The sequence below is a fragment of the Vigna unguiculata genome, chromosome 3, assembly GCF_004118075.2.
Source record: "Vigna unguiculata cultivar IT97K-499-35 chromosome 3, ASM411807v1, whole genome shotgun sequence".
NCBI classification, from domain to species: Eukaryota; Viridiplantae; Streptophyta; class Magnoliopsida; order Fabales; family Fabaceae; genus Vigna; species Vigna unguiculata.
In genome coordinates, this window is record NC_040281.1 from 19,846,607 (window position 1) to 19,862,955 (window position 16,349).

At 36.4% G+C, this 16,349-nt stretch overlaps 1 protein-coding gene across 1 annotated transcript in view; it reads left to right on the forward strand.

Moving 5' to 3' along the window:
* LOC114178736 (F-box/kelch-repeat protein At1g67480) overlaps positions 1-1,849 on the forward strand; it is a 3,490-nt gene extending 1,641 nt beyond the window's left edge. Inside the window, exons 3-4 of the mRNA XM_028064795.1 lie at positions 1-491; positions 942-1,849. The exon at positions 1-491 is cut by the window's left edge and continues 387 nt beyond it. Of these exons, the coding sequence (XP_027920596.1) occupies positions 1-491; positions 942-1,569 (1,119 nt within the window). The 3' untranslated portion in view covers positions 1,570-1,849. The remainder of the gene's footprint in view (positions 492-941) is intronic.
* Positions 1,850-16,349: the final 14,500 nt, after the last annotated feature.

Here is a 16,349-nt window from a genome sequence, read left to right on the forward strand (position 1 = left end):
TGTTTTCCCAATTTGGCCAACCATGATAAACCAACCCCTACAAAAAGCAATCTTTGTGTGAGGTCTGAGGCTGTAGATGATGATGAAGATGGTAGTAGCCCCATTCTACCAGGGCTGCCTGATGATGTTTCAAAGCACTGCCTTGCACTTGTGCCTCGTTCTAACTTCCCAGCCATGGGTGGTGTAAGTAAGAGATGGAGAGGCTTTATTCAAAGCAAAGAATTTATAACTGTGCGAAAATTGGCGGGCATGGACGAGGAATGGCTCTATATCTTAACAGCCGGTAGCAAAGGAAAAGGGAGCCATTGGGAGGTCATGGATTGTCTGGGTCACAATCGCCGATCTCTTCCACCAATGCCTGGGCCAGCAAAGGCTGGCTTTGGGGTGGTGGTTCTCAATGGAAAGCTCCTTGTTATGGCTGGTTGTTCATCAATTGATGGAACTGCATCTGTCTCAGAAGAGGTTTATCAATATGATTCTTGCCTTAACAGGTATGCTTTTCTGCTGTAAACCTACCTTTCTGGTGATGTGTTGATTTTAGATATTAGAACTGAACGGACTGTTTGTCTATGCTTAGAAGTCTTCTTCTGATACAAGATTTTAGCTATTGTAACAAGTGTGTTTCTCTGTGACAACTGTTTCACTTAAAACATTATAAAGTAGGAAGGAAATATAAACTGGGAAAGTTTGGATAGGCATGACAGACAATGACTTGTTGTATTGTATGATTTTAATTGCCAGTTATGTGAGGATTTAAAAGGGATTTAAAGATTCAGAAAATCATTGTCAACGTTGAAACATGAAATTTGCTTGACAATATATCAGCCTCTTACTTTTATAATTGATAAAGATGGATCACTTTGTCCATGTGATGCATCTTTATTTAGCTACGGATTCTATGAGCATAGTGCTATTGTTAAACTATGTGATTGCAATTGCAGCTGGAGCAGATTGTCAAACATGAATGTGGCTCGGTATGACTTTGCTTGTGCTGAAGTGAATGGCTTGGTTTATGCTGTTGGAGGCTACGGCGCAAACGGCGACGGCCTCTCCAGTGCAGAGGTGTATGATCCGGATACCAACAAGTGGACGCCAATAGAGAGCCTTCGCCGCCCAAGATGGGGTTGCTTTGCCTGTGGATTTGAAGGGAAACTCTATGTCATGGGTGGAAGGTCAAGCTTTACTATTGGAAATTCCAAGTTTGTTGATGTTTACAGCCCTGAGAAGCACGGCTGGTGTGAGATGAAAAATGGGTGTGTGATGGTCACTGCTCATGCAGTGCTGGGAAAGAAGTTGTTCTGTATGGAGTGGAAAAACCAGCGTAAGTTGGCAATATTCAATCCAGAGGACAATTCATGGAAAATGGTACCAGTCCCTTTGACAGGGAGTTCAAGCATTGGTTTTCGGTTTGGGATATTGGACGATAAGTTGTTGCTGTTCTCACTGGAGGAAGAGCCTTCATATTGGACTTTGTTGTATGATCCAAGTGCAGCACCAGGATCTGAGTGGCAAACTTCTGATATAAGACCATCTGGTTTGTGCTTAAGCAGTGTAACTATTAGAGCCTGAAAGTTTTTCTGCTTGAGTTTAGAGTCCTTGAGAGTGCTTTGGACCTTTGTTGTTTTAAAAGGATTAGATGTTAATTTTCTGTTTTAATAGTTTTATCATGCCATGCCATATCTCTGATTTGTGGTTGGATCATTTCCACAATTTCATTCAAGTAGTTGCCATCAACTTTGAGCAGAGCTAGTTTAAATAAATTATGGCGAGCAATTTTCTTTTTCTTTTTCTGTTGTGTGTCTTTTCGTAATTGGAAAGTAAGGGCATAAGATATTGAGACCTACTTAAATCTCTATGCATTTGTGGGACTTGTGTTTTAATCTTTGTAGTTGAGCGCATGTTCATATTTTATTGGGCAGGCATTGCACGAATAGTGGTTGTTTAAATGGAACCATGTGAATCGAGAAGGGGAATGAAGGCCATGGAATTAGCAGAGAGATATAAATTTTACATATTAGTATTATTATTGTTATTTATGAAATAAATTTTATTTTTAAAATGGAAACACATAAATTTTATATATCAGGTAAAAAGTAACGAAAATTGAACATTAAGAAAATCGGGAAAGAATTAGACCGGATCATAACTTGTTTTTTTTTGAACTTATGTTAGATATTCCTGTGTATTTTTATATCTAGAAAGTCAAATTGTTTGTCAATCTCAAAGTTCACAAGTTTACGAGTACAGTGATTTTCTTTACGATGGATGTGTCCTCCATCTCCCTCTAAGTGATTAGTAGGAGATAATTATAGTAGAAGAAAAACTTGGTACAACAAAGAACAATCATACTCAATTCACTCACATTTATGGTCACTAATCTAAGAGATTTCAATATTTAAAATGACTATCATAATCTCCTTTAAAAGAATTAAAGTTGCTAATGTATTTCCTCTAACTTCCTTTAAAAATACTATCACAAGCATTATATCTCAGACAACCTCTACAACTTCATTGATTTTAATCCAAGCCACGTCAAACATCTTTTAAATGATTTAAAGTCAACCATATCATTTCTTAGAGATTTTTTTTTTTAATATCACCTAATAAATTGATGCAACCTTTGATAATGTGTATATTTTGGTGAAACCATGGTTTCTCATTCTCCATTGATCCAAAGAGAATAGGTTATTGTAGTTATGTGAATTTCTTTGACCAAGGGACTACTTGTGCTAGGTGTACCCAATTAGCCCAACCAAAATACTAAAGAAACCAAAATACTAAAGAGTATGACCCAACAAGGTCCATTCAGCATTATTGGCCTAAAGAGGTTAACAAATATCTGTTGGTGCAATTACCATATATTAACAAAATATATGATCAAATTTTGATAGTTTGATTACATTATAAATATCTTTTTATACCATATATCAACAAAATATACAGTTAATTTGATTAAATAACACATTACTGTTATTATCATGGTATATGGTAAGTTTTTATTATATTTTGATATTCTTGGATGCTCTAAGATTTTATAACAGATTTCATAAACACTCAGAAATCTTATAAATACATGTTATTCCTTGAGGAAGTATCATTAATTCTCATACTCACTTATACACTTATATAGATCCCAAATTCTCTTACTAACTTAAGCGTCATAAAGTCTTTTGCAGGTGAACCTTCCTTTGTGTTCTAGCCATCAGGAGAATTTGTTAGAAGCATTCAACAAATCCATATCTTGTCACCTGTCAAAAGGCGGACACTCCAAATCCCGCTTATTGTTATATTAGTTTGGTTTGGTTGCGTAAGAAATTTTAAACAATTAGACAATCACTTTAGTAAATTAGAATAACTTAGAACCATGACCAATTTTGAAGTTTCTATTTTAATTTGAGTTTCTTATAGATTAAAGTCTTTGCGGGTTTGCAAACGATTTTGACTCTATTGTTTTATTATGTTAAAACATGAAGTTAATCGATTACACACATGAGTAAGTGAAATGAACATATTAGAACGTAATTTTAATCCATTCAAACAAACACTTACAAATCTATATAAACTCTCATTTCAAAATCATTTTACATCATATCAAAATAGAAGTTTTCAAAAACCTTTATAACATTGAGAGAGAGTCTGTATTGAGTTGAATTTATTTCCTAGAGCTTTCTGTGTGCAAAATGAAGGTTAACATCTTACTTCCTAGAGAAACATAGTTTTCATCTAGTTTTTTCTTTATCTTGTGCGTAATTGTGTAAGGTGATTCTATTCCAATCTTTGTATCTTTTGTTGGGTTGTGTGTTTATCTCTAGATAGGGTTTCTAGATTCAGATTACTAACATGGTGTTACTAAGTGTTAAATACAATTTTGTAGGGTTCAAGATTTGGTGTCTTAAATGTTTTACTTTCATTGTGTTGGTTGTATGTGTAAAACTCTAGTTGATAGTGTGGCTAGGCAACTGAGTGCAACTTTTGAATAGAGTGAGCCAATATAAAATTTATCATGAATATCTCTATCCCTATCTCTTTTACGTTTAATTTTTTGGTTGTTTTCTAATATTGTTTTTGTGAAAGAATTCTAAAAGAACCCACATGTTATAAATCAAGTGACATAATCTCTTTTTTTAAAATATATGAAAATTCAATTCACCTCCCCTTTTCTATTTAGTCCTTTTATTTTAAAGTTTATAAATAGGCAATATATTATGAAGCAACCTTCAAAGAACCAAAGTTTTAGCATAAAGGTTGTCATTAATCCAAATTAACTTCTCCCAATCACAAGGGCTATTAAAAGAGATGAAAACAAATTCTTGGCGACCTTTTGACTTAGCTGACCAAATTGATCTAGAGACCAATTGGAATGTTAGGTAAATCAATGAGGTAAGATTTTGTTGATTTTCTTGCCTATGAATGCTATATAAAGGAAAGAGACTAGTAAAAGGCATTCCAAGCTTCAGAGAAACTTTATGAGAGAGGTTGAGCCTCTCCATACTATGAGAACATCACGAATAAGAAAATGGCAAATTCAGTGGCAAATATGCATGTGAATCAAGAAGCATAACAAAGAGTCAAGCTAAGGCCACTGCACAAGCAATCAAGAGACATAACACACATGAAAGAACAAAAAGTGGCTCAAAACTCAAACAAGGTACATGCATCACTTTCAATTCAATCTTTAAAACCTAAAAATGAACTTGACATGCAAAGAACAACAAATAAACCAATGCATGAAATATTAAGCAACTCATATCCAATAGTGAAGTAAGTCTTCCCAAATTGAACAAAACCCAAAAAACAAAGAAAAACATGCAAAAATGACACAAAAATCATAAACCTTAAACAAAAGAAAACATGTAAACCTCCCCTCCACACTTAAACTACACATTGTTCTAATGTGGCACAGACACAAGATCAAGGATTCAAGAAAGACCATGGAATTGGTCAAGTGCAATCAAAGCAAGGAAGGAGAAAGACAACTCCCTGAGTCATGGCAGGAGAGAAGCAAGGTCAAGAAGAGTAATCTCCTTCATACACGTGTCCACCAAAGAAGGATTGATTAGGAACAATTTTAGATGGTGCCCATTAACTTTGAAGCTCTTATATGTGGATTGACTATTGATCTCAACTGCACCATAAAGAAAAACTTTAGTCACAACAAAGGACTGATTCACTTAGATCGAAACTTACCAACCATCAAAGCAAGTATGAAATTATACAACAACATTTTCTGCCCAACCAGAAACTTCGTTCTAGCTATCAAGTTGGCATGAAATTTCTTGGTCTTCTAATTGTAGAACTTAGAGTTCTCATTGGCTTCCAGTCATATCTCATCCAATTCATTCAACTGAAGCTTTCTTTCCTCCCCAGCTTGATCAAGAGAAAAGTTGTAGGACTTCTAATGACCCTCCTTGGATGTGTTAACTGGATTGAAGAGGCTCCATGGAGTGATTCAACGGAAGCAAATACAAATTATAGGTGGTGATAGTGGATTGAGTGGTGCTGGAGAAATTCTAAGAAGGTTTGGCCAATCTTAGAGGAGGAAGGTTAGAGGAGATCCTAAAAGAATGCTCTAGCTAGGTGACTCTCAAAGAATGTTTGTGGAGTAATCTTAACAACATAACATTACACATTCAAGAGTGATTTTAAAAGAGGTAGAGGCCTTCATTTATAGTAGAAGGTAAGTTCCAAATGTAAGCTAAATACTACGTGAAATGTGATGCAAATGCAGCCATGCAAGCTAAAAAATGTGTGCCTAAATCCAAATCTAGATCTAAGATTCACAAATTTTGGATCACATGCCACATGGCTTAGTCATGCCTCCCTCATTTACAACATGTGCTAAATGTGCCAGGCATGGACAAGCTAGACACACTCTCAGCCTTGGCTTTTGGAATTGGGCTTGAATTGATCCAATTTCAAAAGCTAGGTGAGTTATGATCCAAACTACTTCTACTAGTTTTTACAATTTATTTAGAAAGCATGGTATAAACAATTGGCCTAATTTAAGTCTACACTAATGGATTAGAACAAGCCCATCAAATCTTGACATCCTCCTTGGCCCATTAAAATAACATTTGAAGCCCATGAAGTCCATTTGGCTCTTGAAGGTCCATCTCTTGTTGTATCCCTCTGATGAGTTCATATTTTTGCCCTCATTTAATGTTTAATTGTGGGTATTTCATTGATTTTTTGTGCTTAAAGATTGATTTAATTGACAACTCTAATAATTAGATTATTTTAGGTTGTGTGATAAAAATGTCTTAAAAAGTGAATTTTCGTTGGATAAATTATTCTTGGATATTCTAACATTTGTTGATGCAATAGAAGTTAAAATTAAGTTCATTTAAAGGTGTGAAATTGAATTGTTTAGAGTTACAAAATCAAGCCAAAATCATGCCATGTCATCAATCCACCAACTTCAAATCTGGCCAACCATATGCCAACACGTGTCAACCTCTCAAAGCTAGTCAATGTTGGTCAAATAAAAAGGGGTTAAGATGCAATTATTTATATATTGGGATTTCCCTACAAATTTGGACTGCAAGAGCACAAGGGCTAAATTGAAACTTTGGGCAAGATTTAATTGTTGCTAATTGTTTAGATATTTTTAGATAATTAATCAGATAATATCAACCAAGATTATCTTCCATATATTTTTAAAACTGATAAATCTATTAATTATTTGGAAGATATTGCACCAACAAATAAAATTATTATATCTCTCCAAATATTTTTAAATATTCATAATCACGATAAAGATAAACAATATTTATCTTTATCTTTATTTTAAAAGATATTTGAGACATTTTATCAACAAAAAAGCCCATTTCAAGTTCTATATAAAGAGACAAGGGGGAAGCAGAAAAGAGAAGCTTGACACTTTGGAGTTTAGGAATCCTTAAGGGGGCCTAAATTCTTCCTCTCTCTCTACTCTCTTCTATTTTTATTTTATTTTGGATTCCATGGAGTGCTAAACTTCTTGGGTTGATTCCATTGTAATTTCATTATGGATTCTAAGGTTAGAATGAAATAATTTCTTTGTTCTTTTTATTATTGTTGGGGTTTTAATTCATCTATGTCTTTTATCTTTGAATCATGTGAAAATCGAGATGTTTTAATCTATATGCATATCAATATATGAGTTCAAACGTTTTTAATTTTAATTAAGAATATACTTTGGTTAATTAGTTTTTTGCTTGATTTTAGAGGTAAAAGAATAGACATGATTAGGCATAGTAATATTTAATTGAGAATATACTTTGGTTAAATTTACTATGACTAATCTACAAAGTTCTTACTGTTAATTGAGAATGTACTTTGGTTAATGGTGAGAATGCCAACAAATTAATTGAGAATTTACATTGAATACTTTGCAAATCTACAACAATAATTAATTGAGCAATAATCTTTAGATAACCGATGATAAAGGATTGATCCCTACCAAGGATGATGGCCCATGGCACATGCTTAGAAGAAAGAGAGTTCCTTGATCCCTTCCTTTGCTTTTATTTTCTTTAGTTTAAAATTCCATTAAGTTGGCTTGGTTGACTATTTTTAAGTTGACTTGTTGACCTTGACTTTGGGTTGACTTGTTGACTCAAAGGATTATCTTAACCTAAAGCCAACATGTTAATTCAAAATTAACTTGTTTTGTAGGTTCATTAAGAGGTGGGACAAGGAAGGACAAGTGGCCCATTTAGATGGCTTTTGGAGAGCACATGTGGAGGAAAGAGAAGGAACAAAGCTTTCTAGAAACATCTAGAAAGGATGACCACATGCCTTGGCCTCCAAGAAGTCTAGAAACATCTAGAAGGAGCATCCACCTTGCCTTGGCCAAGAAGGCTTCTAGATTGTATCCATGTGTTCCTTTGTTGACCTACTTTCTAGACTTTAGGTTTTGTTATTTGCATTGTAATCCTTTTTAGCTTATTTGTTTTTGCTAAGAGGCCCATAGATACTTCTATTTAAGGGGACCTCTAACACTTGTACAAGGGTTGAACATTTTGGAGAAATTAAACACCTTTGTGTATCAACCATTGTGAGAGTCTTCCTCCTTAGGGAATGGAGTTCTTTTAAGCCTTATCTTGAATCTTGATTCAAGTGGCGGCACACATCCACTCATCTTCAAGGTTGCCATGGCTTCTTCTAGCCTAGCCTTGTAGTGGCGTGCTTCTCACATTTTTATCATTCCTTTCCTGTCCATTTTATGCTTTCTTCTTTCTTTATGTGTGTGACTTGGGTTTTACTCTTTTTATGTGTTGTCCACTCTTATTTGTTTTGAATCAATCCATTCTTCTCTTCTCTAGAACCTTGGAAAGGAACCTTCACATCTAGATAGCTCGTTATCTTAATGTCCAGTGGGAATTTCTTTGGTTTTCTTAATCAATCATCACCATATTCAATAATATTCTAAAAGAAACAAGATAATCCTACATCAACCGATGATGTGTCTATTATGAAAAAGTAGTGGGATCAATCTATTTTCTTTATCATTATTTTTTTATATCTTTTTATCTTTATCTTCTTTTGTAATTTTTCCCAATTTTATTTCACTAACTCTTTTGTATAGTTTTTATAAGAACTAATTTGTTATAAATCAATTATGTGTTTGTTGGGAGGCGACTAAGGGTTGACTTTAGCCATACTGAAGTTGTTACAGATAAGTAGTATTAATTTGATCGCTTCACGACATCGTTATTTATCCCTCTCAACATGCTTCTAGTGACTAAGCCTAGGGTTTGGCCCAAGTCATCAAGTTCACATCCTAATAGGCACGATGTTCTATCTCTACTGGGAGATGACATGTTCTGTCGAAGACAACCCAATAATGAGACATCCATATGGGTGCTTTGTAAGCAATTCGATGTGCCAAAAGAACATCCTCTAGTCTATTGCTTCAGTCCTTCCTGTTTTGCTGCTCAATTTTCTCTAATATTTTCCTGGTATCTTTGTTTGAAATCTCGACTTACCCATTTGTCTAGGGATGGTAGGGTGTATATAACATCCCATCAGGATATTACGAATTTTTAATAAAATAAAGAAAATAATAAATACGTCGTATTTAATGATACCTCATTTCCCAAAAGCGCGAGAAATTTAAAACTTTATTTCGTATAACAATAATTACAATCCAAAACAACATTTATCCATTATCAAATGAAAGTCTAAAAACATAAAGGTTTACAACTGATTTTAAACCATAAAATAAAATCCCAAGCTTTCCCCACTCTGTGGCTAAGCCTTACCAGAACCACTTGCAACAACATTATCTGCTCACGTGTACCGCGTACACGATCATTGCCAAACACAAGCAGATAAGGTGAGCTTAACAGATACAACATATAAATATATTCACACATATATAAGACGTTCATATATGTATATATATAACACATCATTACTATCAAGGAAAATCCCTTTCGCTAATTTCATTTCGAGCTCAACTCGAGGAATGCCACGTGCTTAACCCCTATCTCGAGCTCAACTCAAGGGATATGTTTCGAGCTCAACTCAAGGAACACTAGCAATCCCCCCTTTGAAGCATCACCAAAAGTCTTGTAGATTACGCATCTAAAATCCAACAAACTGAGGTTGTAGCAGCAAAATCGCTTGGCAGGGGACACGTACCGCCAGTCGCTGCCAGCATCTAGACCGCTTGGCGGGTGACTTGTACCGCAGGTGCATAGTGCCTCAGAACCACCATCAATTATAGACACCGCCTGGCGGGACAACCCTCACCGCCATGTGAATCCACTCCAGGGACCCACTAACTCTGCCGTAACCGCCTGGCGAATCCACTTGCACCTCTAGGCGGCACTCATACCATACCCCCCTTTTTCGTATCTATCGCTTGCGGCCTAACTCCACCGCCAGGCACCATACCAGTATCACCACTTTTACTGGTTGCGCACTATTTAGCCAAATTCCACTACTTTAGTCTGGTATCTTCATACAACCCAATTGCTAAAATCCTCTTAATTATGTATATATGTACCTGTAGGCAGTAACCACCATCATATACAATTAACAAAATTATGATATCCTTCAATTCCCTTTTTGGTTCACCAACCTAAGTGTATCCACTTGAGATTGCTTAAGTTCACCTTTCTAAGACTCTACCAGTCATTGTAGTCTTAAACACTTATGCTCTGCTACGTACCATACAAACATTCAGTACACACTATTTAGCATTTGGCTTACCCATTTGTGCCTACCCATATTTATACCATTTGTCCAAATTGACAATCCAATTATCCTTGCAGCTTTGACTTTGTGCTAGCATCTCCTTATTATAACTAATATCACAACAATGATTACAACACTTAGGCCCTACTCACACTGCACTGTCCACTATATGGTAATCACATTCGCTCCCCATTCCAATCATAAACTTTACACCTCTAGTTTCTTCTATCAGCATTAGAGTTATCATCCAATTACCACTTCCAACTCTCATGATAGTACAAACCAATATTTCCCCCAAGCCGGACTCCTCAGTCACTCTCGCAGCCATGAAAATTTCCAACACTTTGATATGGCGCATGGTGGCAAGCCCTATGCCGCCAGGGGGTGCATACGATTATGGGAAATCCTTAGAATTCCCACACCTGCACTACTCTTTACTTCCAAGATTTCCCCAATGCAGATTTCTACTCCCTTTCAATTATTTAGCAATCCCAACAACTCATTAGTCCATTTCAATAATAGAAATGCTCGCATTAACATCCCACTAATTGATTCCAAGAGCTAAAATTCTCAAATCATCAACCCTAAAACATCTCTCCAATGTTCCATTCAATTTCGCCCTTAATTTCATGAATATACCCGCCTCTCAACATCTAAACCATCCTTTAATGATCACAATTAACTTTCCCTCCGATCAGAATCAGCCCAGACCCAGAAAATACCAAAAATGAGGGAAAAAGGCTCGTGTCGCCTAGCGGTTGATCGTCACTGCCAGGCAGTTCAAGCCAAAACCCAGAAACTGGGTTAATCACCAAGAGTCGTTGGGCGGGTAGAGTAGTGCCGCCAGGCGGTTCCATCTCTGGAACCCAAAAACACCACCAAATAGCATAAGCCTGGCGGCTTTGAATGCCCGCCAGGCGATTTCTGGAAAATTTCCAGAAACCCAGAACCAAAACTAAATTAAGTTTTTAAGAAATAAAGTTTAATTTGAGGTCTACAAGACTTGAACCCACAACCATGCCAATGCCAAATCAATACTAACCATCAAGCCAATTCATGTTTCTTGCTAACTAATATAATTCAATGATTATATATCATTCCACAACCTGATTACATATATAAAAATATAAATCAAATAAACAATACACAATTGGCATACCTAGGATTTGAGCCCAAGCCCTCTCACACAAATAAGTACTCTCAACCACTTGAGCTAGTACTTTTCCATGTCATACAAGTTAGAATTAAATGCCATAAAGGCTTCTACTACCCGCATTTATTAATTAATTAAATTCTACGGATCTTACATGTAGAAACTTTATGCACAACCTCATACTTCTTGAGCAATGCTTGCATGGATTTGTTGCAAAAATGGATGCCTTGATCACTAACAATGGCTCTAGGTACTCCAAACCTACAAAATATGTTAGATCTCACAAAATCCACAACAATCGGAGCATCATTAGTCCTGATGGCTTTGGCTTCTACCTACTTTGAAACATAATCAACAAAAAGCAAAATGTAAGAGAAACCAAAAGAGATAGGAAAATGACCCATGAAATCTACACCCTATACATAAAAAACTTCAGATAATAATATAGATTGTTGAGGCATTTATTGTCTCCAAGAAAGGGATTATCTTCCTTTCTAACATTGTTCACAAGTGCTGCAAAACTTCCAGGCATCCTTAAAGATGGTGGGCCAGTAGAATGCACAATCAAACACCTTGTGAGCTATCCTCTGTGATAGAGGTCGTACCCCACCAAATTAAAACAGAATAAATACAATATATGAAAGTGAACCAAGTCGTCTCCCAACGACCAATATTTTCATTCAAAGCTTCAATTTCCAGATGAACACAACAATACAACACAAGGGGGGTTTGGCAGATTTCGATTCACAACAAACTTCAATTCGCAGATAAATTTAAAAGTTATATGAACACGCAATGATTCCTTGATTCAATTGAAAGTCCACCAATCACAGATTACCAAATTAATTGTTCTATTCGAATATGCTCTCATGAATCCTAAGTAATCAACTAAGCGAAAATTACCATGGATTCATTGTCATTAAGCGCAACAAATTTCAGACAGTTAACACCCACAAATTTAAGCAAGTTGTGACAGAACTCATAAACATTAAGCATGAATACGAGCCATTAATGTGCACACACGAATTTGAGATTAAGCATGCATCAAATACGTGTTTATCATCTAAACACAACCTAAAACAGAGGCAATTTCGAATGGAATCCCAAAAACGACCAACAATCTCATGGTTTCATTTCAATTTCGTCAAGGAATCAATGCAATAGGGTTAGCTAGACATTAAAATGGGAGAATCAAGCATTTCAAATCTGAACCTGAACATCAAAAATCAAAAACCCTAACTTATGAATTCTGAAAACGCAATTTAAGAGTAAAAAGAGAGATTTCAAAGCTTCAATGGAATGCAAAACGGTGCTATCATATATAAATGTGAAAACCCCATTAATGGATGCGGTTCCAAATCTATAAAACCCACAAAACGAACTGCCCAAGCAAGAAAACGAATTCAAAACGTAAAACCCTCAATGGGTGGTGTCAAATGTGCATAAAAACGATGACAATGAGCAAAAAACGTGAAAAACCACAAGGAGCACCTCCATGGAAGCTTGGAGAGCGAAAATGGAGTTTGGAGAGAGGTTGAAGATGAAGTGTGCGGCTCCTTGCATGCATCCAGACCTAATTTCGTGGTTCCATCACCCCTGCCACTCATATTTACAAAAATGCCATTATGAGCTGCATAATTACAAAAATGCCACTCCTAGGCCTCTAATGTTGGCCCATTCACTCAAATGACGTGGAAATGATGTGGAAATGATGTGGCGACTCTCTTCAACTGAATATTAATGTCCAAGCTCCAAAATTTGCTTCACCCAAATATCTAAAAATAATTAAAAAAGAAAATTAGGCCAAATAATGTGAAATTAGTCCAAATTCGGAACAGTGGCCCAATAAAGCCCAACAGATGAAAAACACTCTAAAGATGAACAATTAAGCACTAAACAACTGTCAAATGGGTACACAAGGGCTAGTGGAATGGAAGAAAATAATGACTCATCACTTTGTGTGCCAAGGTTATCACTGAGTGAGGAAGAATGACAAGACTATAGAACCGAATTAATTTCATGATCTTGAATGCTTCTCTTGATAACCTGGTCAATATGCAACTTCCACAAATAGGGGTTATCCTATACATAATACTTAACATCACTTTTAATTTTATGACCTTAAGCTTTGGATGCTAAGGGAGGAAAAACAAAAGCAACAAGATAACTATTGTAAGACCCAAGAAATTCATATTAATAATAACTAATAAAGTACAAGTAATTGTGAGTTCGAGAGTAATTCATATTAAGAGAAATTCTTGACAAGTCTTATACGTGGAAAAGTACTAGCTCAAATGGTTGATAGTACTTAATTGTGTGAGAGGACTTGGGTTCGAATCCTATGTATGACAATTGTGTGATATTTTAATTGTGTTCTATTTTACCAATATATTATGAATGCGAGAGCATGGTTTAAGTTTATATGTATGTGTGAAATAACATGAATCATGTGGTAACTTGTTGGTTGTGCATAGATTTTGTGGTTGGAAGCATGTGGGTTTGAATCTTGGCTTGAGTAAATATTATCCTTATGTTTTATTATTTTTGTCAAGTAGCTAAGTGATCTAGAACTGTAGGAATTCTCTGAAAATCAGAAAGGTAGCAGTTTAGGGTAGTAATGGGTGATTAAAAATTTAAATTTCAAGTAATTTCGTTTTTATTATTCTTTTTATTTATTTTGGGCTGAATTGGTGAGACGGAGAAGGGAATGAGTGAGAAAACAAAAAGTCTTTGTGTGAGGCAGCAAGGAAAGGCAGAGAGAAACAAGAATTGTACTTTAGGCAGAGAAAGGGGGTGCTGGAAAGGAGTTGAGAGTAGGAACAAGAGTTGAAGCTTTCGAGGACAAGAAAGGATCATTGGGATTGTCAATGCTTGTTTAATTGTGTTTTTATTATTTTGGAATGATTCCATGGCCTGAATGTTGAGTTCCCTTCCATTTCACGTGAATTTTCGTAAATTCTGGGTTTTTGCCCAGAAACTGCCTGGCGGCTAAGAATGCTCCGCCAGGTGACATAACCATTCTTGATGGTTTCATGGGATTCTGTGATGAACCGCCTGGCAGCAATGAGGAACCACTAGGCGACACGCACTGGAGTTCCTAGATCCTGATGCACCGCTTGGCGATTTAAAACGTGTCGCCAGGCGATACCGAGAAGCCAGTAGTGGTTTGGCATGCTCAGTGGAAAAATTGAGTTATATTCGCTGTGGATAACTGTTTGTATGAAAATGAGTGTGATAGTGATGTAAGGGTAATTAAATGGGATGTGTTGTTGCATGAACCATAGTTAAAGAGTCATAAGAAACTTGGAGCGAGTAAAATATAGGAAGAAAGGAGTCAATAGGGATTCTGTTAATACACTAAATTTGATGCATGATTGGAACTTTTAGAGTGGTTATTTGGAGTGTCTAAATGCATATAAGATTTCTTGTTAATGCCTATTACAACCTTTAAAGAGTACTCACGAATGGGTTAGTTACAATTTGACTGAATAATGCCTAAACTTAGTAGGGAAGTAAGATAATGAATGAGTGTCATAGTAAGGTAGACCTTGTGTGGTTCATGTATGCTTATATTGCTGGTATAAGAATGCACCTAGTTGGAGTACATGTATGTAAATTGCTTAAAGTGATGTATTATTATTGGAATGGAATGTGTGTAAGTTTATGTTTGAATGCCCTTAGTAACTGTCAAGTGAATTATGTGATATGAAAATGGCACTAACATTTAAGTGGTGGTGTGATTGTATTATTGAAATGCTAGATGATTAGGGCCACAAGCGCAAGTATGTGCTTGGTTAATTTGTGTTTTTATCCCCACACTCAAATACATGAGTGCTTGCTATGGTTAATGTTGAGAAGATGCCATGATGAATTAGATGACTTAAGTGTTGTAAATACTTGGAATTGACATTCTGGAAGCATGATTGACTGTTTGGATGTGCTTGAAAACCTGTGGAAGTGTCTAAACCAGTAGAAAACTGTTTTTACTGGTGTGGCACCTGGCGGTGGGAGAAGCTCTGCCAGGCGATCAGCCACAAATAGAGGAGTCTCTAAGAGAGTGGCGCCCGGCAGCAAAGAGTCACCGCTAGGCGGTCTGGAACCCGTTCGCCTAGCGACACTTGGGAAGCGCCAAGCGATAGTGCAGGGGTAAGGGTCCATTGCAGATGGATTTGCATGGACAATCTTGAAGTCTTGGTCAGGGATATGCTGGATTAGTTACGAGCGGGAAGGTTCGTAACGGAGTTTAGAGATGCGTGATCAATGCGGGCGGGGAGGTCTGTATCTTTTGTACTCTTGTGTAGGGATACGAGCGGGGAGGTTCGTATGTTCCATGCTCACACTTGAGGTTTCTATGAGCGGGGAGGTTCATAGTAGGTATTCACGCATGTTGGACTACGAGCGGGCAGGTTCGTAGAATTGGACTACGGGCGGGGAGTCCGTAGAGTTGGACCACGAGCGAGTAGGTTCGCGAGAGCATGATAATCCATAACGACCAAGGTTGTGAATGGATCTTTCTCATATAGGTTATGAGATTAGGGTGTAACGTTATAAAGAAGTCAATAAACTAAAATTGGCTTAGATAGATTGGGTGAGGGTTAATTCTTATTATTTCATTGATTGTATATTTTTTCTTTCTCAGCTCACCCTTTTTGTTTGTGTTTGGCGATGATCACGTGGCTTGTCACGTGGGAGCATATGTAAATCCAGGTAAGAATGTCGATGCATAGTGACGGAGCAGGGCAAATGATAGGGAATTTTCTTCATGTTTTATTTCATGCATTTTGTAATAAATTTTACGATGTTTTTCTCCATTATGAACATGTAATAAGGATGGAGTAGTGTGATTGAACTACAATGAGATAAGTTTTTAATTTTCCCGCGCTCAGGAACTTTTTATAATGTTTAATTCCAAAAGAAATGTTATGATGTATGCTTTATCTAGTAATATCCATCTAGGGTGTTACAACTATCAATATTGGCAAACAAGGACGGGTGGGGAAAGATTCGAAAT